Source organism: Barbus barbus, assembly GCF_936440315.1.
Source record: "Barbus barbus genome assembly, chromosome: 48".
In the NCBI taxonomy this organism is placed as follows: domain Eukaryota; kingdom Metazoa; phylum Chordata; class Actinopteri; order Cypriniformes; family Cyprinidae; genus Barbus; species Barbus barbus.
This window is the reverse complement of record NC_136726.1, coordinates 15,528,309-15,553,245: the sequence shown is the minus strand read 5'-3', so window position 1 is coordinate 15,553,245 and position 24,937 is coordinate 15,528,309. Positions and strand designations below refer to the sequence as shown.

General features: G+C 38.1%; 2 protein-coding genes and 1 pseudogene across 6 annotated transcripts; 1 reads left to right on the top strand and 2 right to left on the bottom strand.

Moving 5' to 3' along the window:
• Nucleotides 1-10,240, bottom strand: LOC306866839 (casein kinase II subunit alpha'-like). 4 transcript variants are annotated; one of them, XM_079412223.1, is made up of 12 exons: nucleotides 9,300-10,240; nucleotides 7,562-7,673; nucleotides 6,869-6,970; nucleotides 6,257-6,307; nucleotides 3,826-3,885; nucleotides 3,661-3,744; nucleotides 3,376-3,486; nucleotides 2,777-2,878; nucleotides 2,522-2,622; nucleotides 1,477-1,625; nucleotides 1,321-1,403; nucleotides 1-693 (listed from the first exon to the last, which is right to left on the bottom strand). In XM_079412223.1, exons 1-11 carry the CDS (start codon nucleotides 9,401-9,403, stop codon nucleotides 1,327-1,329), a joined length of 1,053 nt encoding a protein of 350 aa, XP_079268349.1. In that variant the 5' UTR covers nucleotides 9,404-10,240; the 3' UTR covers nucleotides 1-693; nucleotides 1,321-1,326. The 4 variants fall into 4 exon arrangements, 2 of the variants coding, with proteins under 2 accessions (XP_079268349.1, XP_079268350.1); XM_079412224.1 differs by lacking the exon at nucleotides 6,257-6,307 and having other exon boundaries at nucleotides 5-693; XR_013783972.1 differs by having other exon boundaries at nucleotides 187-693; nucleotides 1,321-1,625.
• Nucleotides 9,402-18,247, top strand: LOC306867018 (cilia- and flagella-associated protein 263-like; annotated as a pseudogene). The gene is made up of 7 exons: nucleotides 9,402-9,485; nucleotides 14,562-14,681; nucleotides 16,719-16,872; nucleotides 16,960-17,115; nucleotides 17,198-17,410; nucleotides 17,869-18,024; nucleotides 18,137-18,247. The product of its transcript is annotated as a cilia- and flagella-associated protein 263-like (transcript).
• Nucleotides 18,248-18,378: 131 nt separating this feature from the next.
• Nucleotides 18,379-24,540, bottom strand: LOC306866832 (uncharacterized protein). The gene is made up of 3 exons (XM_079412215.1): nucleotides 24,191-24,540; nucleotides 22,819-22,913; nucleotides 18,379-22,717 (listed from the first exon to the last, which is right to left on the bottom strand). The coding sequence occupies exons 2-3, from the start codon at nucleotides 22,861-22,863 to the stop codon at nucleotides 20,804-20,806; spliced, it is 1,959 nt and encodes a 652-aa protein (XP_079268341.1). The 5' UTR covers nucleotides 22,864-22,913; nucleotides 24,191-24,540; the 3' UTR covers nucleotides 18,379-20,803.
• Nucleotides 24,541-24,937: the final 397 nt, after the last annotated feature.

Genomic DNA, 24,937 nt, shown 5'->3' with positions numbered 1-24,937 from the left:
CATTCTCAAAAATTTATTTTTTTATTTTGCAAAGAAGAAAACATAAGTTATACGGGTTTGGAACGACACAAAGGTTGAGTAAAGGAGTACAATTTTCATTTTAGGGAAGATTCCCTAACTGCAAACACCACAAATAAGCACACATTTCAAACTGCAAATTAACAGACAATAACAAGGCACATAAATCTAAATAAAAATCATTTATTTTCATTAATATAGTAATCAATCTACCTAGAGCAAAGAAATAAAGGTCCACCATGCCACTTTATTACTACAGTATGTGAAGGCTGCGCCAAGGTCTGAATACTGAACAGACGGACACACAGACCAATAAGGAAAGAGGGGGCGGGGTTCATTCTGGTCTCATTCTCCATGCCTAGTTTAAGGTGGGAGGGGCCAGTGTACTTGGGGGTGGAGTCGAGGATATATTCCTTTCATCTAAAACTTGAGGGGGAAAGCTTTGAAATCTTCAAGCTAGAGGAACAGACCTGTTATAGAAGGGCAGACCAACCTTGACAGACACAGGAAAGCTGAAATGTCTGTGTTGGTGTGAGTGTATGCATGTGTGTGTGTGTGTCTGAGAGACGAGGTGTAACAGGTGCTGCTTAGATCCAACTTTCACTGTACACTTGAAGAGGTTTCAGACACGAGGGATAAAAAATTGAGGTAACAAATGCCTTCCTTTTCCGCGTCCTGAAAAACAACAACAAAAAAAGACTTTTAGACAATATAATTTGAATTACAGACAATATAAAATGCTACACAAAAACAAGAACCAGAACTGTGGATTCTGTGTAATTTATAATTGATCATTTTTATACATGCAAAGATAAAAAAAAAATTGTGGTTAATATCAACCAGAATATATTCTATGTAAAAAAAATAATACAGAAAATACTACAATGAATATTTGAAATGCAACAGCAGTGTTGTTAATGTTAAACAAAACTAAAAATATTTTTTTATTAATTGAAAAAATAAGTAATTAAAAATATTTTCAGAAAAATCAGTAGAATATTAAAATGACCAAAAATGAATAAAAATGACAAAGCACATAATAAAATTACACCAAAATGAAAACTGAAAATATAAAAATTAAAGCTAATATAAAATATGAATAAATACTAAAATAGTAAATAAATAATAAAAAAAATACACTGACAGAGTATGAAAATAGATATATGAGAGTCTCTAAAGATTACATTTGTCAGCTTTATTAACTTGTTAAATGTTTTTAAAAATAAATTTTGGTAAATCTAAATGCAAAAATAAACATGTACCATTAAATATTGAGTGAACCATTAAATTAAATCTTGATACCTGCTCTCATCGGGGTGTGTTGGTTCCACTTGACACTATGGTGCCATCTGTATTAGTGTGAGACTGCTCCTTCACCACTGGATCTAACGACACACAAAATATGTATGTGCTTGTTTTGTCTATATACATTGTCAGCAGTGAGATAAGCTAACTCACAGAAATAAGGGTGCTCCATGGCCTCGGTGGCGGTCAGTCTCTGCTGATGGTCGTAGCGTAGCAGCTTGTCGAGAAGGTCCAGAGCCTCTGGACTCACCAAATGCTGGTTCTCCGTCTGCACAAACTGTTCCCAGCGCTTCCGTGTCTGCCTGTGGGATACAGCAGGAGAGTTTTAATAACTGGACAAACTTGTATAGTAGTAGATTGTCAGTATTGGGATTAAATTGGTACTTGGTACTTTGTATGATTATCATTGATATACTATTAGAATTTTTATAAATAATTTGAATTGTTTTCTTATTTTGTCATTTTTATTGGTTTTTCTTTAAAAAAAAAAAAAAACATCTATATAGTTTTTATTATTTTTATTTCAGATTTAGTGTATTTTAGTTATTCAGTAACATCAAGTTACTTTAACTATTATTTTAATAGTTTTAGTTTAGTTAACATTTCAATATCCATGTACTGACCACAATTTGGCCGGATATCATTAATTATACAGGTAACTGAACTCAGTGGAACGCCTTGGAATTACCTAAAATAATAAGTATACTTTTATAATAAGCAACTGGTATCCTGATATAATATAATATTATATAATATATAATAAATTTGCTTTCTACTCTTGTCTTGTTGTTGCTATTACTGTGTATTGGGGAAGTCGTGGCCTAATGGTTAGAGAGTCGGACTCGTAATCCAAAGGTTGTGGGTTCGAGTCTTGGGCCGGCAGAGATTGTAGGTGGGGGGACAGCGCTCTCTCCACCCTCAATACCACGACTGAGGTGCCCTTGAGCAAGGCACCGAACCCCCAACTGCTCCCCGGGCGCCGCAGCATAAATGGCTGCCCACTGCTCCGGGTGTGTGTTCACGGTGTGTGTGTGTTCACTGCTGTGTGTGTGCACGTTGGATGGGTTAAATGCAGAGCACGAATTCCGAGTATGGGTCACCATACTTGGCAGTATGTCACTTCACTTATTAAAAAATAGTTTTAAAAAACCATTGAAATTTCTGAAATGGCTTTATGACATCCTCTGCTGGTACTCACTGGCCAAGCAGGTCTTTGAATCGTGGATCCAGTTCAATGTGGTATTTGCGCAGGTAGCCAAATAACTCATCCGTCCCGAGAACTTTTGCAATCCGCACCAACTGGAAAATGAGGAAATCAAATGAAATCATGGTCACGTGCTTAAGACAAAGCGTTTAGCTAGTAGCGTTAAATGCACAATACTGTATTTATTTGGAATATATTTATAAAAATGCATAATCTATTCCTGATGTGAAAGACACTAATCTTACTCACCTGATCGTAGTTGTCTTGGCCATGAAAGAAAGGCTCTTTCTGAAAGATCATACTGGCCAGCATGCAGCCGAGACTCCACATGTCCAGACTGTAATCATACATCTGTACACACAATACAACACACATTTAACCCAATAACCATAGACAACCTAAAAAGAACAGCAATATGTGACATTCAAAAACGTTTACTGTACAAACTACAAGTAATGATTAAACATCGGTGTAACATCAGACATGCTACGTGTGCGTGAGCGATGCTCTAAATACCATCATTGTTGTTTACTTCATGCTAATCTGACTGTTACTGACAGCTTTTTATTGTTGTCTTTCATGTGACAACAGTGTCAGGAAGATTTCTGATCTGAAGAGAAGATAAGGTCAGAGACTTTCAATATAAACAATGACGTTGAGCAATTCCTCAATAGATCGAGATGGTGGTGCAGATACATATTTTGGGGTACTTAAACTGATCTGTAACTGGATGAACAAGTTCCTGACAAAAATCTAAGGAATGGTAAGTTACATATGAGAAAGTGTTTGTGTTGTCATAAAAATCAAGAAATTTTAAATTATTCTGTGATTCATAAAGAGCATTTTACCTGGTAGTCCACCAACAGTTCTGGACCCTTGAAATATCGTGAAGCCACTCTGACATTGTACTCTTGTGCGGGGTGATAGAACTCAGCGAGACCCCAGTCTATCAATCTCAGCTGCATCAAACACACACAAATCAACATCTGAAAACCACCTTGTTTGCCAAAAGAAACTGGCACCCTGATGCCCTCTGCTGGTATATAAAGCCAGTAACTACATGACAGATGGAATATTTGCATTCTGAATGACTTGAATGCAGTAAAAGAAAACAACAAAAAAAACATTATTACCTTCCTTAACTGGTGGTCGATCATAACATTGTGGGGTTTGACATCACGGTGCATGATCCCCATACTGTGGCAGTAGTCCAGAGCCTGCCCGTGTTAAAAAAAACACCTTAGCAATGCATACAAGTCTCCAAAACAAGCCAGTAAAGCACACACTTGTGAGTTTACCTTTAGTAGTTCATACATGTAAAAACGTATATCGTAATCTGTTAGCTTTTGATACAGCTCCTAAACAGGAAGGAAACAAAAGATATTAGATTTGCATTTCAGATCATTTTAATTATTACACCATTGCTTGGATTCTGATTAGCCATGAAACAGCAAAATGTTTTTGCAAAATAACTGATCACCTTAAATAGTCTCCTATTAAATACTGAAATGACCATCAGTTAATTAGACAGACAGACATACATACATAAAATAGAAAGACAAACAGATAGACAGATATATAGATATAGATAGATAGACAACAGACAGATATCTAGTAGTGATGCACCGATTGTGATTTTTCATGGCCGATTCCGATACTGATTTTTTTGTTTTTTAAACAAGCAAACTGGCCGATTCTGTTACCGATTTTAATTATTATTTTTTTTTTTCAAGCAAACTGGCCGATTCTGATACCGATTTTTTATTTTTACAAGCAAACTGGCCGATTCTGGTACCGATTTTATTTTTTATTATTTTTTACAAGTAAACTGGCTGAATCTGGTACCGATTTTATTTTTTATTTTTAAACAAGCAAACTGGCCGATTCTGTTCTATTGTCTTTAAGCAACAAACAAGAAAGAATTAAAGTATACATAAACAAGATGCTTATTTGGTATTTAACAGGCCAAACTGGCTTTTGGCTATTGAAAACAACTTTAACCATCTGAAATTAAAGGCAGTAACTGCACAGTAAGTACATTTAATAGAAACATAGATGGTCCTGACATCAGCATTTAGCTTTTGTTTTTAAATTGGGTTGAAACTGGTCTTAAATGAAAGCATGTAACCATGTGAAATTAAAGGCAACAACTGCATAGTTACAGTCCAAACAACACAATCAACACACATTCAAAAGTCCAAACAAAGATGTTACTTAATCAGCATTTAAAAAAAAAAAAAAAGAAAAAAAAAAAAAGGAGCAGTCGTGGATAGAGAGTTGGACTTGTAACCCGAAGGTTGTGGGTTTGAGTCTCAGGTCCGGCAGGGATTGTAGGTGGGGGAGTAAATAACCAACACTCTATCCACCCTCAATACCACGACTGAGGTGAGACCCTTGAGCACCGAACCCCCAACTGCTCCCTGGGCGCCGCAGCATTGGCTGCCCACTGCTCCGGGTGTATGCTCACTACTGTGTGTACACTTGGATGGGTTAAATGCAAAGCACAAATTCCGAGTATGGGTCACCATACTTGGCCACACACCACTTCCCTTTCCCTTTCAGCATTTGTTTTCGCTTTTAAATTTGGTGTAAAGAAAAAAAGGTCTTTACCAGTGAAACTAAATAAAACCAAAGTAGGCTATATAAATAAATGATTCCAAAATGTTAAATCAAATAATGTTTAGTTTAACGAGTAAAACTACGATGCTACAGCAGGAGCTTTTTAAATCAAATTAAGTCAATGTAATTTTAACGTCAAATCATTCTGTACAGAACTGACCTTTACTTCTGGCTTTTCAAAAGTGCTTTTTTTTTTTATTCTTTTCAAAAAAGAAGCATTTCAGCTTTGTCACAAGTTGGTCTGTTTCGTTTCTCATCCAACACGTGAGAAGCTGCGCTAAACAACCGCTCACTGTCTACGCTTATGCAGGGTGTGGACAGATATGCTCACGCAACTTCAGCGAGCGCAGGAAACCGGCTCTTATTTGTGCGCCAGTAACAATACACCAACAGTTGTTCGTTTCTTGGTATCTGTTTTTCTGTGTTTGTTGTGCTTGTGACGAATGTCTTCCACACAAATTACATGTTCACGAATGATTACAATGTAGTATGCATGCGGAAAAATCGGCCGAAAAAAAGACAAAACACTGTTGCTGATCGCGCATTATAAGCTAAAACCGGCCGTTCTGATCTATGGCCGGTCAACCGGTACATCCCTAATATCTAGATAGACAAACGACAGATAGACAAACAGATATATAGATAGACAGACACACACACACACACACACACACACAGATTGCCAAATAGACAAATAAAAGATAGACAGACAGATATATAGATAGACAGACAAACTGGTACAGACAGACAGACAACTACAAGACAGACAGACAGATATATAGATAGACAAACAGATTGATAGACAGACAAATAAAAGACAGACAGATATATAGATAGACAGACAGATAAACACACAAATAAAAGACAGACAGATATATAGAAGACAGAAAGATAAAAGACAGACAGATTGATAGACAAATAAAAGACAGACAGATAGAAAAATTGATACAGACAAATAACAGACTGAAAGATATGTAGATAAACAGACAGTCTGATAGACAAACAAATGAAAGACAGACAGATAGACAGACAGACAGACAAAAAAGATATATAGACATACAACAAACAAACAGATAGACAGACAGACAGATAACCTTAATTAGCAAATACCTTAAAATCTGTGTTATTGATGCATTCAAAGACAAGCGCAGGTGTTCGAGACTGCAGAATGATTGGGGAGAAACCGCAAAACAGACAGAAAACGAGATGAACAATCAGAAAAAAGGAAGCCCTTAATCAACAATAGTAAGCATTAACAGACACCATCAAGCAGTCATTGTGATCACAATCAGGAATAAAACAGGAGCATATGGACTACAAAAGCATCACGACTGGCTGCAACTCATTATTCAGATTTAAAATTTGCTGTTCAAATAATCATCACTATGCTTCGCAGTAATTTTCATATGATCTCATTTGTGTCCAGATAATCCTTTGGAATCACTCTATTACCAGTTGCTTATGTTTGTACGGTAAATCTGTGACATTTCCAATCTGATATTTCTCAATGTAATTTCAATGACAAATTTGAGACATAAGAACTTCTTAAAACTAATTCCAGCCTAAAACCCAAATTTGCACCTGCAAGCTAGAAAAAGCAATTTGTCTCAAATGCTGTCCGCCCACAATCTTCAGAGACAGAAAATCAAAGTCCTCCTGGGACAAACTATGCACCCTGATTGGACAAGCATCACCAATGGAGGAGGAGAGATGAGAACGTACCACAGGGTCCTTTACTGTGTCCATTAGCTGAATGATGTTGGTTCCTCCTCGCAGGTTCTCCAGGATCTTGATCTCTCTCTTAATCTTCTTTTTTTTGACAGGCTATTTTAGAAATCAATAATGTAACAATATAAAAACCTAGTCAACATTAAAGGAATAGTTCTCCCAAAAATGACATTTTTGTCATCATTTTTTGTTCAAAAGAAGATATTCTGAAGATTCTTGAAGAACCAAACAGTTGTTGGTCCCCATTGACTTCCATAGTAGGGAAATAAATACTAAGGAAGTCAATGGGAACCATCAACTGTTTGATTACCATAATTCTTCAAAGTATCTTTTTTTATGTTCAACAGAAGACACTCAAACGGGTTTGAAACGACATGAGGGTGAGTACTTGATAACAAAATGTTCATTATTAGGTGAACTATCCCTTTAAACAACAATAAAAAACCTCATGACATGGCTTAATAAACACTGAGGTAAGTTGAAGTAGGCATTTCAAAAGGCTTGTCTCTGTTTAAACACAGCCTTTCGTTTACCTCAAAAACAGAATTTGCTATTGCTAGTGAGAATATTAAGAGGAGGGACATCTACATTATATTTATTTCAGAGGAACCACAATATTTCAGCCCTGTAGCACTAAATAGGCAGATGACAAAGGCCATTGATTGCATACTGAATACAATCTCTCACCTTGAGGATTTTGACCACCACCTTCTCATTGTTATTGATGCTGATGGCCTCAAAGACCTCGCTGTATTTGCCCCTCCCGAGCTTCCGTACCAGCTGGTAATCCTCCTGGTTACTGCAGGTGGTACACAGATTCACATGCCAGTCAGATAGAGCATCTACACCAGAAACCAGCACAGAAACATCTCCAGCCCAGCACACAAACACGCAGCTTCTGCGAGCATGAAAGGGCTGAAACACATTCAACCATCTGTGAAAATGTCCAAGCCCATCATTTCCCCTGTCAGCTGAGGGCTGACTGACGTCTCTACCAAGGGACTGAGCCAAAGACGACATTTTAAGCATTGGTCTGCTGTCTGAAACACTTTAACTATAGTAATGAAATGCCACTATTCTTAAAGAGCCTTGTACATGCAGAATCACACTTTTATCTAAACCAAAATGGTTTAACATGGAGCAAGTTACAATAAAAACAAGTGGGCATATATATGCATTACAATGTACAATCTATAAGTTTGTTTTTTAAGAAAAAATAACTGCAGTGTGTTATTTTAGTATTGTTTATATACAATTATAATGCCAAGTAATATTTAAAATTTGCTTTTATATTTTCAGTTTTTCATTTTGCACTTTGTTTATATTTCTGTTTAGCCTTAGTTTAGCCTTAGCCTTTAGTTATTTTAGTACTTCAATTTATTTAAGTTATTTGCCAAGTTAACATTTCTAATTTTCAATACAGTTTAATCTAATACTTATATCGAGCTTTATTTCAATTAACAAAAACAGTTTTAATACTTTTGGTTACTTATCAATAGCAACATTGGCATACAAATGACACGCCAATGCCAGTGAAACCCTACAAAATAAACAATTAGCCATATTAAGTTACATAGTTCATTCATTTTTGTTTTTTTCATACATTTTTATTCATACACCAATTTATAGCAACCAAAAAAAACAAAAACACTGAAAACTTGTAATTTTCCATTCTGCGTATTCAAACTAGCACATCGCATTAGGCATCAATGTCATTGAACCTTGCATGACTTAAGACTTCATTTTGACTCAACGCAAAAAAAATACCGTTACAGATCGGCTTTAAGAGACTGATATCAAGCAGAAAAGTTGCCAATTTTATGGTGCTTTCATGGTGATTTTTGGAGCTTGACAGACAAGTCACTATGATCATGGAGATGGAAAAGATCTGTGTGAAAATAACTAAAATTCTTCTTTTGTTCTACAGAAAAATAACAAATTTAATAAAAAAATGACAGCATATTCACCATCACTTGTAATTATATATATGTGCACTGTGCAAAACAGAAGCACATTAACTGATCTTCAGGAATCTAACCATTAAAGCTACTAACTGCTGTATAAGTGCACTGGTTTAGAATGGTAATTACTGGATGTGCACAGCACACTTGTGGGAATCGGTGCATTTGCATAAAATCTGTGGATGCTGTGGACAGTCACACACTCCTCCTCTCTCTCTAACGCTGCATCTGTAAAGCCTCTCATCATCAGCTCTCAAACAGGGACTGCTCGATCACGCAGATTGATGACTTTCCCAGCACGATCGATGGCGAGCCTACAAATGTGAATCACTGCGCAAAGAAAACCAGCAGACACATGCACAAAATTATACACAAAACGCGCCTAGGTAGGCAGCTCGCTGGGTTTTGAGACACAACATCAGGTTATGGTGCACTTGGGCTTTTTAAAGCCTTAAAGCTCTCACCTCCAGGTGGGCACATGGGCCTCGTAGTCCCAGTATTCCCTGCTCTTCAAAGTGTTGACATCGGCATACACCCGAGATTTACTACCGGCCACTGGGCCGGGCATGGCGCGCGACGGGGCTCAGGGTGTAGGAGAAATCCGATCCAAAACACACGAAGGACCACCGATCACCGGGGGAGGTCTGATGGTATCCGGTTCGGGCGTGAGATATCTGATATCAGCGACGTAAACGATGGAGCGCGGTGGCCGCTGAGAAGCGCTCGTTCCCCGGCTTGTCGGAGGTGTTTAGACCGCCTGGAGATCCGAGGGTGAAAATGAATGGTGGATAGTCTATGAAATGCCCTGGCAGTGCTAATATCGCATGCAAAGCTGCGAATATGAAGTCTAGATGGTCTATTTTGGATCTGTATGTGAGAAGTTTTGTGAAAAGTTTAAAAAATAGACCGAGTCCTAGGCGGGGGGGTTTGTTTAAATCTAATTATTGTGGGTTAAACCCCCCCACCACCCCAAAGGGGCCTCAAATCCCTAGATCCAAAGCATAGAGATCCGAGAAGCAAATCCAGGATGTGTTTCCTCTCAGTCTGCAGTCTGCAGCAGTGGATGTTGGAAAATGCAGACCACCGTAACTGAGTAGAATATAGCTAACAGCCTCTAAGCTTAGGATATTGACTGGTTATAGAGAGAGAGAGAGAGGCGGAGGACTACAGATCGATGTTCTGCTCGACTCCCGTGAAAAACCGTGACGTCGCTTGCGTGAAGTCGATATGCAATAATGACGAATCCCGCTTTTAATCCCTTCTGCTTGTGATCGGGGTTCGGGTTTTCCGGACCAATCCCCCCGTGCTGCTGCAGGAAAAAACGGACTGCAACGGTTTGACCCGGAAGCGCAAGATAGCTTTATAAATTAGCATTGAACAGCCGGAAGTACAAGATGTGGCCACTGGGCATGTCCGTCCGTTGCTATGCGCCCATACATGACAGACTTCCGTTTCCATGAGATGGGTCTGGCTGCAGACCGTGAGCAAGTGGAGCTCAACTTCCGGCTTTAAAGAGATATCTTTTTAAAGGGAAGAGTTCTCCTTACGAAGGCTGAATTTATAGCCCTCCTTATCTTTGTTTCTTGATAACCTTACTAGAAAAATATTGATAAAATGCTATTTGATTTCTTATGGAAAAATGGAGCACACTATGTTAAAAAGACTGTAATTATGAATACATATGAGAAGGGTGGCCTTAATTTATTAGATTTCACCACAATGAACCATATCTTTAAGATTAATTGGATTAAGCATCACTTAAAAAAACCACTTGCTATGCTTCCTATGCTTTTTCAAATATCGGTGGTCTTAGTTTTGTTTTGTATTTATAATATAGATAAAATTCCAGCTAAGTTATCTGCTTTCCACAAAGTGCTCCTCGGTCATTAATATAGAAGCACAATTTTTCTCCGCATCGCTATTTCATCTGGAATAACAGAGACATCCTTTATAAACACAAATCTCTTTTTTTAAAGAACTGGTTTGACAACGATATTAAATTGGTTAGTCAGTTATATAATAAAGGAGGAACACTCTTTTCTTATGAATTCCTTTCTTATTATAAAATACCAGTCACTCACAAAGAATTTGCTTGGTTTTTGGTTCAATTCCTTCTGTTACACTAATGCTGTTTAGAGCTATTGATAAAGACCATTCTCCCCAGTCAGTGTGTTTAGATGTTACTAAATCTTACGTTGGTAAAATTAGTTTTTCATCATACCTCAAGAGTAATAATAGAGCTATTCGTACTCTTTTCCAAAGAGAAATTGTTACTGTACCTTATATTTTGTCTCACTGGGTCTCCTTATTAAATGGAAAATTGATTTGCTGGAGGAAAGCGTGGTTGTTACCACACAAATATCATCTTAGAAATAAGGTTAAAGAAGTTTCTTATAAACTTATTCACAGATTTTATCCAGCAAATCATTATTTACAAAAATTTAAAAAGGAATAAATGTAAACTGTACTTTTTGTAATGAATACGAGGAAACTTGCACTTATTTTGGCACAGTACATACTCAGTTACACTGCGGTGTACGGTCCAAAAGTTTATTAGTGAGAATATTCAGTGTTTAAAACCTTTTTCTCTCTTATGGGAAAATGTACTTTTTGGCTTTACGGACTATCCTGACCAAGAGGAACAGTACTTTTACTTAATTTACTTGTTCTGTTGACCAAATTTCACATTCATAAGTGTAAATTTACCAATAAAAAAAACTTTTGTTAACTGAAATATGTATTTATATTGACAGTATCAGACACTCTGTGAATAAGAAAGCTGCAAGAACTTTGAAAGTTTGTGAATTTTACAATTTATTTATATATAGGTGTATTTCTTTTTTGTTATTTTCTGTACGCTATTTACTTTTTTAAAGAATAACATACAATATTTTATCAAGAAATAACAAAACATTTATGTTACAACATAAAAATAAACTACAACAAATAGGAGTTGCCAGGGGGAGGCAAGTATAAAAGTTTAGACAAGATACATATACAAGTATACATATCAAAATCAAATAAAGTTCACAAGCTTTCAAAGTTCTTACAGCTTTCTTATTCAAAGAGTCTCTGATACGGTCTAATATATATATATATATATATATATATATATATATATATATATATATATATATATATATATAGTTCAGCCAACAAATCCATAAATTGGGTTTCTTATTAGATTCTTATATAGATTAAATTTGGTTCACAGTATATGTAAATAAATGAAGTAAAAAATACTGCTCCTCATGGAAAGAAGTAAAAGAGTACATTGTCCCATAGGAGTGAAAAAGGTCTTAAACACTAAATACATTCCTTGGTAAAATTTTTAACTTTACACCTGTTACATTTGTACTCCAAGGAGGTACACAAAACACGGCAGGCATATCAAAAACAATAAGCTTTACTCACGACGACAAAGACAGATGTAACAAATACAGTAGCGGACAAATGAACAGGGGAGAACACAGGCTATAAAGGCAGGTCACAATCAAGGGAGAACAGAAACAGGTGTGGAGTTAATTAACTAATAATCATGGGGATAAACTAGGAAGGTAGACAGAGACATAACTAAACAAAAACAGATCAGAATCGTGACAACACCATAGTGTAAGTGAATATGTACAGTGCCAACAATGTCCTCATATTCATTGCAGAAAATACAATTTACATTAAAATTTTAGTAAATAATGATTTGCAATCTGTGAATGAGCTTATAAGAAACTTCTTTAATCTTATTTCTACAATGATATTTCCACACTTTTCTCCAGCAAATCAATTTTCCATTTAATAAAGAGTTCCAATGAGACAAAACATGAGGTACAGTAACACTTTCTCTTTGAAAAGTAGTATGAATATCTTTATTATTACTTCATGAAAAACACATTTAACCAACGTAAAAAAACATTAGTAACATCAAGAGATGCTGAACTGGGAGAATGGTCTTTATCAAACATGTGAGTACCTGAAGGTACTGAACCAATAACAAGTGAGAACTCTCTTCGAGGAACTGGTATTTTACAAAGAGAAAGAATTCATAAGAGTGTTCCTTCTTTGTTTTATAACTGACTAAACAATTTAATATTGTTGTCAAACCAGTTCTTTAAAAAAAAGAGATTTGTGTTTGTATAGAATGTTTCTATTATTTCATATGAAATAGCGATGCAGAGAAAAACCATGCTTAAATAGGCTATTAATGACCAAGATAGGAGCATTTGTTTTATTTTTGTGCATTTTCAGCATGGGTGTGTGTAATTTGCATTGTAGAGTAAAATATTGTCAAGTTATGTTTATCGAAGACCTTATTTTATAACTTTTTGGTAAAACCCCATTATAATTTCATGTTCATATTTCATGTTTATTGTTGAACACTTAACAATAAACATGAAACACACAACACTATCATACATTTATTTAACACACATACGTATTACATTTCAAATTTGCACCTAACATACCTGTACATACTAAATTGTCTATTTTGTATACTGTGTTTGTGCTATTTTGCACATTGTCTATTTTGTATATTATTATTTTTATTGTCTGTCTTGTCTTGTTGCTGTCATTCTGTTGCACTGTGGAGCTTCTGCCACCAAAACAAATTCCTCGTATGTGTAAACATACCTGGCAATAAAACTAATTCTGATTCTGATTGTAAAAACCCATTGGAAAACCTTGAGGGAGCCAACGGAGAACTAGTCTTTACAGTATTAGTCAGGTTTTGACATCACAACTAAAACACTCTATTCTCAGGGAATGCAACTAAAACCTCTTCTAAACCTATTATAAATGTATTATTATCACTTATATGTTATTGTACTGTTGTTGTTTACAATATGGATTAGCTCACTTTCAGAATGAAAATGCTGTCATCATTTACTCACTCTCCACTTGTTCCAAACGAGTTTCTTTCTTCTGTTGAACACAAACAAAGATATTTAAAAAAAAAAAATAATAATTGGTAAAGTTAAAAAAGGTTAAAGAAAATGACTATGGAAGTGGTGCTCATCAACTGTTGTGGAGGGCGAGAGTGGTTTCATTCTGAGAGTGAACTAATCCTTTAAATAACAAATCTGATGTTATTTATTTATTTAGCTACTCTTTTATTTAAAGGACTTTCATAAATATGGTGTAACGTTTAGTATAATCTGTCCCTCTAACTCTGTGTCATAACATCACTTGACTCCATGTAAATATCAATATATCAATAAGCTATTCATAACTTTTCTCTACCTATTTAAATACCCTGTACAACTTTTTTGCACATTCCTCTTTAATACTATTTAAGTCAACAACATACTGACCTGCACATTTATATTAAAATATTATATTGTACAACTTATTATTATTTTAATATAAATGATTTAATGGCGAAGCAATTACGATCTGGGATGGAATTATTTACCTTAGCAACCCCTTAGCAACCATGGAGGAAACTACAGAGGACGGTAAAATCAACACTGATAAAAAAAACGTCTTGTTGAACTTGTGGAGGACTTGAAGTAAGGCACAAACGTTTAGTTTTTCAAAATTTTGGCTTATTCTTGCTGTCATATTTGCCAACCTATATTGTTCATTTTAATACTGTTATGTAGTTGGCTTATAACGAGGACCTGCAGCGTTTTAACTGATTCTAAACGTTTTAGTTCTTGTTCTGTCAACAAACATTTTATATTATATATTATTTTTAAATTTGAATAACTCATTTTGTTTTCCTGAATTTAAGACGCTCCAATGCAGCGCAACAAGCAGAGATCGATATGTTTGAGCGATATGTTAGTCGGCAGGGCCTACAGCCTCAATCGGAGGATTATGAAACAGCATCACAGATAGAAATGGCAACGGTACGTATTTCATATACGATGTGTGTTATATGAATATAATTTGTGTTATGAATATAATTTCTCATTATTGTAAACAAATGATTGCAGTCATAGCGTTCTGTACGTACGTCCACTCAAATTTTGAGGTGAAATATTACTTGTGCATGTAAATCTTTCTTAAGTTAATATATATATATAAATATATTTATATATTTATTTATTTATATGAAGAGTTAATTTTCAAAAACTGATAACTCTGTTTTGGAAAATTTTCAAAAATCATGTTTTTTATTGTGTTAGCTGTTTTTTAAAAGTAATTTTTTAACCCCATTCAAAATAACCCAACTGCAGTTTGATTGAGATTAAGTGGAATGCACAATGAAAAAAACAAGTTAACTTATTTTGCAAATGAACTCTTCATATACAGGTGCATCTCAATAAATTTGAATATCGTGAAAAAGTTCATTTTTTCTTGTAACATTTCAAAAAGTGAAACTTTCATATATTTTAGATTCATTACATGTAAAGTAAAACATTTAAAAAGTTTTTTTGTTTCAATTTTGATGATTAGAGCTTACAGCTCATGAAAGTCAAAAATAAGTATCTCAAAATATTAGAATATTTACATTTGAGTTTCAATTAATGACCATCCCTACAGTATAAATTCTGGGTATCTCTTGTGCTTTGAAACCACAATAATTGAGAAGACTGCTGACTTGGCAATGATCCAGAAGACGAACATTGACGCCCTCCACAAAGAGGGTAAGTCACAGAGGGTCATTACTGAAAGGTGTGGCTGTTCACAGAGTGCTGTATCAAAGCATATTAAATGCAAAGTTGACTGGAAGGAAGAATTTGGGTAGGAAAAGGTGCACAAGCAACAGGGATGACCGCAAGCTTGAGAATACTGTCAAGCAAAGCTGATTCAAACACTTGGGAGAGCTTCACAAGGAGTGGATTGAAGCTGGAGTCAGTGCATCAAGAGTCACCACGCTCAGACGTCTTCAGGAAAAGGGCTACTAAGCCACTTCTGAACCAGAGACAACGTCAGAAGCGTCTTACCTGGGCTGTGGAGAAAAAGAACTGGACTGTTGCTCAGTGGTCCAAAGTCCTCTTTTTAGATGAAAGTAAATTTTGCATTTCATTTGTAAATCAAGGTCCCAGAGTCTGGAGGAAGAGTGGAGAGGCACCGAATCCATGTTGCTTGAAGTCCAGTGTGAAGTTTCCACAGTCAGTGATGATTTGGGCTGCCATGTCATCTGCTGGTGTTGGTCCACTGTGTTTTCTGAAGTCCACAGTCAACGCAGCCATCTACCAGGAAATTTTAGAGCACTTCATGCTTCCTTCTGCTGACAAGCTTTATGGAGATCCTGATTTCATTTTCCAGCAGGACTTGGCACCTGCCCACACTGCCAAATGTACCAAAAGCTGGTTCAATGACCATGGTGTTACTGTGCTTGATTGGCCAGCAAACTCGCCTGACCTGAACCCCATAGAGAATCTATGGGGTATTGTCAAGAGGAAGACCCAACAATGCAGATGACCTGAAGGCCGCTATCAAAGCAACCTGGGCTTCCATTACACCTGAGCAGTGCCACAGGCTGATCACCTCCATGCCACGCCGAATTGAGGCAGTAATTAAAGCAAAAGGAGCCCCTACCAAGTATTGCGTACATATACAGTAAATGAACATACTTTCCAGAAGGCCAACAATTCACTAAAAATGTTTTTTTTATTGGTCTTATGAAGTATTCTAATTTGCTGAGATAGTGAATTGGTGGGTTTTTGTTAAATGTGAGCCTAAATCATCACAATTAAAAGAACCAAAGACTTAAACTACTTCAGTGTGCATTTAATTTATTACACAAGTTTTACAATTTCAGTTGAATTACTGAAATAAATGAACTTTTACATGATATTCTAATTTATTGAGATGCATATATATATATATATATATATATATATATATATATATATATATATTTCCATAACGTCATTCGTTCATTTATCACTGTCAATCAGGACGTCATTCGTTCATTATCAATCTTTTGATATCAGAGTCCAGGAAGGAAAACTAAAGCACGCACTCCAGAGAGACAACAGCTCCTGACACTAGAGCAGAAATGTGATGTTGCCAAAAGCATGCATAAACAGAAGACCTAGGATTTCAAGAGCAAAAGACTTTTCAGAAAGAGAGCTGGACAATTACAAGGTCATTAGTCAAGAGAGAAAGAACAAGCTCATGAGGCTATTACAAATTAATTTCATACGCTTATGTAATTGATTCTACCCTCTTTAGGCAACTCTGGAAGAAGCCGATATCCACTTGGCAGAGGTTAAAAAAGAATGTGGCCAGTTTGATTGTGACATTGGTAAAGCACTGCGGGATAAAAAGAGTGTGACGATGAGTGCTGAGAAGGTCATCAGATACATTGAGGATAAAGTAAAGGCCAAGGTAAAAGAAAACTTCAGACTGCAGGTTTACACTGACAAGAATAGCAATTTAAAATCACAATACATTGCCCACATTTTACCAGGAAAGCCTGATTGAGAAGTTGCATCAGAAGAATGCAGCACTCCTCGCATACAAGAAAAAACTACAAATCCAGTTAAAACAACAAGAGGAGATGGGTGAAGGGCTGACAGCTTTGGACTTTGAGCAGCTCAAGTTTGGGAACATGAAATGTAGGAAGCGACTGGATGAGCAAAACCGCAGACGTGGAACTCAAATTACTCACAGGAAAGACCCTGCATGTCTTCAGCCATAATGTGGTCCTGCTTAAGATATCAACTATGTGTTGAGCTACACACCACAGTATTAGGACAGGACAGGTCTTGTAAGGGTCATTGTTATACGGAACTGTTGGCCTTGATCGGACCTTGACCTAAAACTGTGGGTGTCTGGAGAATTTATTTTCAATATTTCCATCTTGCAGGAGAAGCTTCAGACGTTGACACATGACACTGCTTTACGGGCAAAGTTATTAAGTTTGAGGAGGAGACCAAGCAAGCATAGGAGGTCAGGATAATGAAATTCCTTATATGCACTTCAGAACCCAACATCATGGCAGTAACTAAATAAATATTCACATTCTGGTTATCTGTCGACCATTCTTGAAAACAACAAAAACAGACTAAAAGACATTTGTACTATTTGGAGCGGTACTCCACTGGCCAAAAGCCATAATATGGATTTTCTTCCTGACAGGAACGAAACAAAGCAGAGGCTCTGAACAGGAAGTTGAGGGGCCAGTTGGCCGATTTTCATGTACCACATGTCATACAAAACATCAAAGTTAAGGAGTCTCATGTTCAGCTGAAGAAGAATGTTAAAGAATGGGAACGCAAGGTGGAGATTGCAGAGGTGAGGATTCTTCAAACACTTTTTTTAATATATATATATATATATATATATATATATATATTTTTTTTTTTTAATTCCAAAATTGTGGTTTTTAATTACATTATTATTCCAGATGGCACTAAAAACATACTCAAAATCCTGGGACAAGCTTAGAATCACTGCTGGAGCCAGAGCAGTTCCTGCACGACATGAAGCCATAGATGCTGGATTGTATGGATTCTGAAACAACAAAAACTAAACATGTCCTAAATAACCCCAATGCCCAAGATGATGTCAAAGATGCCCATATATTTTAAAACAAATGCATCAATACGAAGAATAATAAAAATGAACATAAAAATGACACACAACAATGCGTTATTAATGAAAAGGTTTATTAGTTAGTGCTGTGTGTATTAAATGCTACATACAGATATTTCAGCATGAATGTCACATCAACCGCCACATGAAGGTTTCTTACTAGCTCATTCACAATCTACAATTTGAAAAAAAGCTAAGGAGAAGTATGTGCACTCAGAAGTGCAGATACTTGGAACAGATTACAGGACCTAACACAGCAGGCATGCACTGGGTGGAGAGGTCTCAAAACCATATAGGAAGGCCATCGATCTTAACGTTCCCCTGTGGTCCTGAAACGTCTACCAAGAATAGATATTTATATAGAGATTTTAAACAATATTAATAAAAAAATTAATATACAAACGTGAAAACATAAAAAAAACACAAGTTTCCAAATCCAACTGCTCATTGATTCTTAATGCCTACAGTAAATACCCTCGGTATTTAAAACAATGGATAAATAGATACTATAAAGGGGAAACAAATTGGAGGCAAAGGGCTCTGCGGAGAAACTAGACGCCCCTGCTTAAGGCCAAAGTGTCACTATCACCTCTAACGTCGTAGTTAAGTACTAGGTGAAACGTAACTGCAAGAGGGAGATGCTCCTCAAGGGCAAATGGTCAACATATAATACTGCATAAGCAACAGAGCTGAGAACGTCATTTTATCCCAGGTATGATGAATGTGGGAAATCGTGATGTGGGTGGGAGGGAAAAAAGCAGGCAAATCAAGACTTGGACAGCTTTTTCTACTCAAATTCAGCTTTGTAGAAGAGTGGTAGCTTCTAATATTAAAAAAAAGGAAATTATGCGATTCAAAAACCAAACATTACTCTTGAATGAGTACCACTTACCCTAAATCAAATGAGTATATATTACGATTGTAGTCAGTGTCAGTTTAAAAATCAATTTCTCAAAAGAACGTATTGGTTATCGTTTGATGAGTATACAACACAGACATTCACTAACAAAAACATCTGAATGACGTGCGTTCAAGTCAAGGCCTTAGAGGCCAAAAACAAGCACAGTCCCTCCTGGATTCTAGGGGGAACTGAACATCCACTTTGAAAGTCTTTGATCTTATGGTTTTTATAAAAAAACTAACAAAAAATGACTCGCCGTCATGTTGCGAAAAGTAAATGACTGCAGGCAAGACACGGTGTTGGCAGATTAGAGATCAAACACATGGATAAATCTATACAGCAGAGGAAGAATGACACTTAGGGTACTGTACAAGTAGGCCTACATGAGTCCTGAATAGGGGAGTGGGTGGCCGGGCAAGGGGCAAAAACCTTTATAAAAAAAACACTCAACTTTCACACAATCTTGAACACACCAATTACAATCCAGAATACATCTACAAAGAGGCTGAAATTAATTTTAAAAAATCAAATCGGAAACAAAACTTAAAGAATGTATGAATCAGAACTTCACATGAAAAGCTACTTATAAAATTGTGGTGCAGTTTAAGAAAGACAACGCAATATCTAATGACAAGACTGGTAAACAAGTTGCATACATACTAATTATGTACATACAGTAATACAGGAAGCCTTTTCAGGGTTTTTTTTAGGCAATTTTCAGGACAGCTGTACTGATTCTTGTGTTAATATGAACTGTTTGTATACAAGATTGAAGTTTACATTTCTATATAGATTCTATATATTTACGTATAATCTCAGTGAAGTGTAGAGACCGTCTGAGGTCGTTATACTTCTGCTGGTTAACGATCTGTCCCGTTTAAGTTCTGGTACAGTACAGTGATGGTTTTTGGTACATACCATTAGTTGCCACAACGAGGGGAAAGTCAACAGTGACATAGACAGACAGTTTCAACAGTTCATAATAGCACAACTTTATCCCCCTTTGGGGTGAACTAAATGTGCACAGTAGGCTGCCAGAGGTGCTCCAAATGTATGTACAACGTACTCATATTGGAGCAAGGCTAGTGATCAGAATAGAGTCATTACATAGAGGCACACAGTAAGCAGTATTTCAACCATACTAGGTACTACCAAAAATGTATAGCTGATTTAATATGAAGGATCAAGACTGAACAATTAGTTGCAGACTGAATCGTTTTTTTGTCTTGTGCTCTATAGATCTGATGGAGGCATTGTGAGCCACATCAGGTCAAGGAGCCACAATGCAGGGCAAATGCAGCCTTACTGGATTAGGATCACAGTGCTATCTGGGACAGAGTTTGGAGATCTCCCCTTGCCTTCTCCCAGGATTCAGATATAAACCAACAAATCGATAACTTTTTGTCGATAAAATTATGCCTCTTGATATCAAAAAGGGAATAACTACTTGTTGAGCATATGCATGTTTAGAACAAAATGAGGTATTGTCAGGTTACTGGGCCTTGTAAGAATTCATTCAACTGGGGTAGTTTGCGGAGATTGCTAATACCTTTGCAAATGGTAATCTGGAGGCACAAATTACTGAACGAGAGAGGACACAGGGTACCCCCCACCTTCGGCTGTGTGCTGGACAGTATGCTCCTGAAGGGCTCCTAGATCAGCGAATCGCTCTCCACACCATACACATTTAAACTGGGCATCTCTCGCATGCACGCTTTGATGCTTGGCCAGGTGTTCGCGCTGCTTGAAGCCCTTGTCGCAACTGGCGCACTTGTAGGGCTTCTCTCCGGTGTGAACGCGCCTGTGCCGCTGCATCTCCGAGGAGTACTTGAAACGCTTCTCGCAGTCGGGACACTTCAAGGGCTTCTCCCGGGATGGGTCGCATCGATGCTGCACGAACTCTGAGGAGGACAGGAAGCGTCGGTCACACAGCGAGCATTTGAGAGGCTTCTCGGTGCAGTGGGAATTCTGATGGCGTTGTAGCGTGGTGGCCTTTTTGTAGGCCTTTCCGCACACGTCACACTTGTAGGGCTTGTCTGGATTTGTGGGTGTCGAGGAGGATTCACCACATTTGTGACGGAGCAGCTCCCCGGACTGGCTGAAGCCCTTTCCGCAGGAGGCGCACTTAAAAAGGTTGTCCATGCCGTGAACGTGCTGGTGGTACAACAAGTGGGACGGCTGCAGGAAACCCTTGTCGCATAGGTTGCATTTGAAGGGGCGGTCGGCAGAGGGCTTGTGAGTGCGCCTGTGGCGCACCAGGGCGTACTGTTGTTTAAAGCTCATCTGACAGTCTTCACAGTGGAATGGGCGTTCCTCAGAGTGGGTGCGTTCGTGCTGTCTCAAGTCAGACGGACGCTTGAAGCCCTTCCCGCATGTGGCGCAGCGAAACGGCCGAGCACCTTGCGGCTGACACTGGTGGTGAAGGAGCTCGGAAGACTCTTTGAAGTGCAACTCACAAAGGTTGCACTTGAACAGGTGCTCACCCGAGTGGGCATACATGTGACGGACTAGGTGGGATCGGTGCTTGAAGCTCTTCTCGCACACCGCACACTTGAACGGCCGTTCGGAGCTGTGGGTACGCTGGTGGTGGGCTAGATGAGAGGACTGGCTGAAGCTTTTGTCGCATGTTTCACATTTAAAAGGCTTCTCGCCCGTGTGGACGCGTTCATGACGGGTGAGCTCAGATAAGTGACGGAAGCCCTTGGAGCACACCGAACACTTGTAGGGCCTGTCAGGTTGCGAAGGCTCGAATGTAGGCTGGCCTGATGTCCCGACGGCAGCGCTGCCACTGGATGATGCTTCGTCGTTGGATGGTTGCCCTGGAGTGGCCGTTGACGAAGTTGGTGTGGCATTTCCAGAACCTGGCCGATATGTTTTTTCGCATATGGAGCACTTCATGGGGTTTCCACTGTTATGGGCATTGTGATGATGCGCTAGCGAAGTCAGCAGGGAGAAGCCCATCTTGCACACTCCGCAAACAAAGGGTTTCTGCTCCACCTGCACGCACTGGTGCTCCAACAGGTCAGTGGCTTGGTGGAAGATTTTCAGACACTGCGTGCACTGAAACGAACGGTCTTGGTTCACCATGCACTGGTGCTCATGAGGATTAGCCAGATGGGAGATGTCATGGCCACACGCACCACACTTGTGTCCTCCCTCGCTCCCAACATGCAAAGAGGGCTGCTGTGCTTGTGCCGGATGCTGCTGCTGACTGTGATGCTGCTGCTGTTGTTGTTGCTGCTGCTGTTGTTGCTGGGATTGTTGCTGCTGCTGCTGTTGTTGTTGTTGCAATGCCGTGTCCGGCTGGAGGACGATGCCGTAGACGGTGCAGCCCAGTGTGTCCGCCCCTGGTGGGATGGTGTGCACCACTGGAGGCGGGGCAACAGCATGTTGCTGCCACGCCTCCGTCATCCGGGCTCGGGAGTACGGATTCAGCTTTGAGCCGTAATTAAACCTCTTACCAGGTGAGTTCAAGGAGAAGGGATTGTTGGACTGCACACGATGGGAAAGGTGGGGAGGCAAAGAGGAACTTATTTTGACAGCTCGTGAGAATGACAAATGAAGAAAAAAATTCTATGTAATAATGATCTCACACTTTGTGGCTTGATATAACAGCGAACCGACATGGATGTGAGCATCAGCCAAAAGTGCAAAGGAGCTTGCCCTTCTTCATCACCCTGGTACAGCCCTATAAGAGAAAAACAAGAAAACTGGATGAAAAACATGCAATAAAACACTGCACACATAGGGGAATTCACACTGCAGGGCTCCACAACAAGGAAAACTTGTAAAACAGTTTTGAGCCAGTTGATGGAACAAACAATTATCATACAGTTGTTGATCTTATACATGCCATTTAATGCCTTACAAATGTAAACTTAATATTGTTATTGCATATTTTGCTGATTTAAATGTTACCAGTGTAACATTATCTAACCAGCTAACAAAAGCCATCTTTACACTGCAAAGTTAAGGATGCTTTGTACCCAAAAATTCAGTGTAAAGATACAACGGTGCAAAAAACAGGCTAAATTAAGCCTGCTCTGACCCATCTTATTCCCTATTATCAAATTGTACAGTTGCTGTTAATGCATTTATGCCACCTCTGAGTAGCATTTAATTAGTCTAAGAAGCACTTTAGAAGCACTTCTGTGTCACCTTTGAAGTGTAAACTTTTGTTGAAACGGATATAAAAACCTATTCTTGGAAACATCAGTAAGACTAGGTTAAAAAATTACATAATTCACTTTTTTTGATGTTGAACAAAATCAAGATTCTATTAAAAATATTTTTTCTGGCATATAGAAAATATAGCTGAAATTAAAATGTGTGTGGGTAAGTGCACACCTACATTCTACCTGAGCACATGATAAACTAACAATGAGCAAAGACAGTATCATATGCACCAAATTAAATCTGATCACAGACCACCTCTCACCAATAATAACAAAGGTGCGAGCATCTGTCTGGTACCCCTCAGTTTTCATTTTGGATAGCGAGATGGACTGTCATACCAACAAATAGCATTTTGGGGCATCACAGAAATACATAAATGCTGTCCAGGTAGGAAGCTCACTATGTTTTGAGACACAATCCTATTGTCTCAATCACCACATTATAGCCTGTGTACAAAAGGGGTACACCTGTCCCAAAGCATGCATGCACGGTTAAGAAAATGTAATAACACAGAACTATAGGCAACGAATGACGCTCGATCGCCGCGTATTTGTTTACATACATTCGCGTTTTTTATCGCGGTGCATAAAAGCCGGTGACAAAATTGTAACGTTAGTTAGCACTAATATTTATGTCCAACACAGAACCCAACAGATTATAAAACCGGCGGGTTTTCAAGACACCTGGAAGAAAACACAAGCACACAGCTTTGCAAAATGGCTAACAGGCTAACTGTAGCCTTGCAACACACACACTTCCTGCTACATTTTGTTCAGATATGCATATTACCTTTTTCAGAAACAGGTTCCACGCATGTTGATTCTCGGAAATATAAGTTTAATAAAACAAAAACAGCTTATTGTGTTTCTGAAGGCCGCAAATCCTCCCACCGACCCCGCGGTCTCTGCTAGGCCGCAGCCCCTGGCCAGTGCCTACAAAAACACACGAAAACCCTGCCAACTCTCCGGATCTCTCTTGGGTTGCTCCGCAAAAACCCGATAACAGTCTTTTCGGCGTTTGCAGCGCATTTAGCGGAGCCGACAGGCGAGGATGGCCCGACACATAGTGTGTTTTATTTGGGGCTGGGATCAGTGACCACCGAGACAGCCGCACGGGAACCTGAATAACACATAATTGGCATCCTCACAAAACATACCGGAACTTAACTAATTTTATTCAAAAACGGCATTTAGATGTACATATTCATACTCAAAACGTCATTATTACGCATTGTATGTGTCTGTGGTTGTTTCAGGGTATAAAGGCAAATTGTTATTTTATTATAACGCGTTTATAGGAATTATTGGAGCACACGACAGGGATAATAGTCCATATGAAGCTTCAATAAGAAAATCAACGTCAACATTTTGCTCGTGTGAACATTGAATGTTAATGTTTATGCTTGGATGCAAGATTAAGTTTATGTATATAGGCTTGTCATGTCATGTTGACCAGCTGTAATGTTTAATAAGGCAGAAGGTTACCCCGGAACCGTTTGAATTAATCTTTGCTGTAGTGGGACGCTTTGATGAAGCA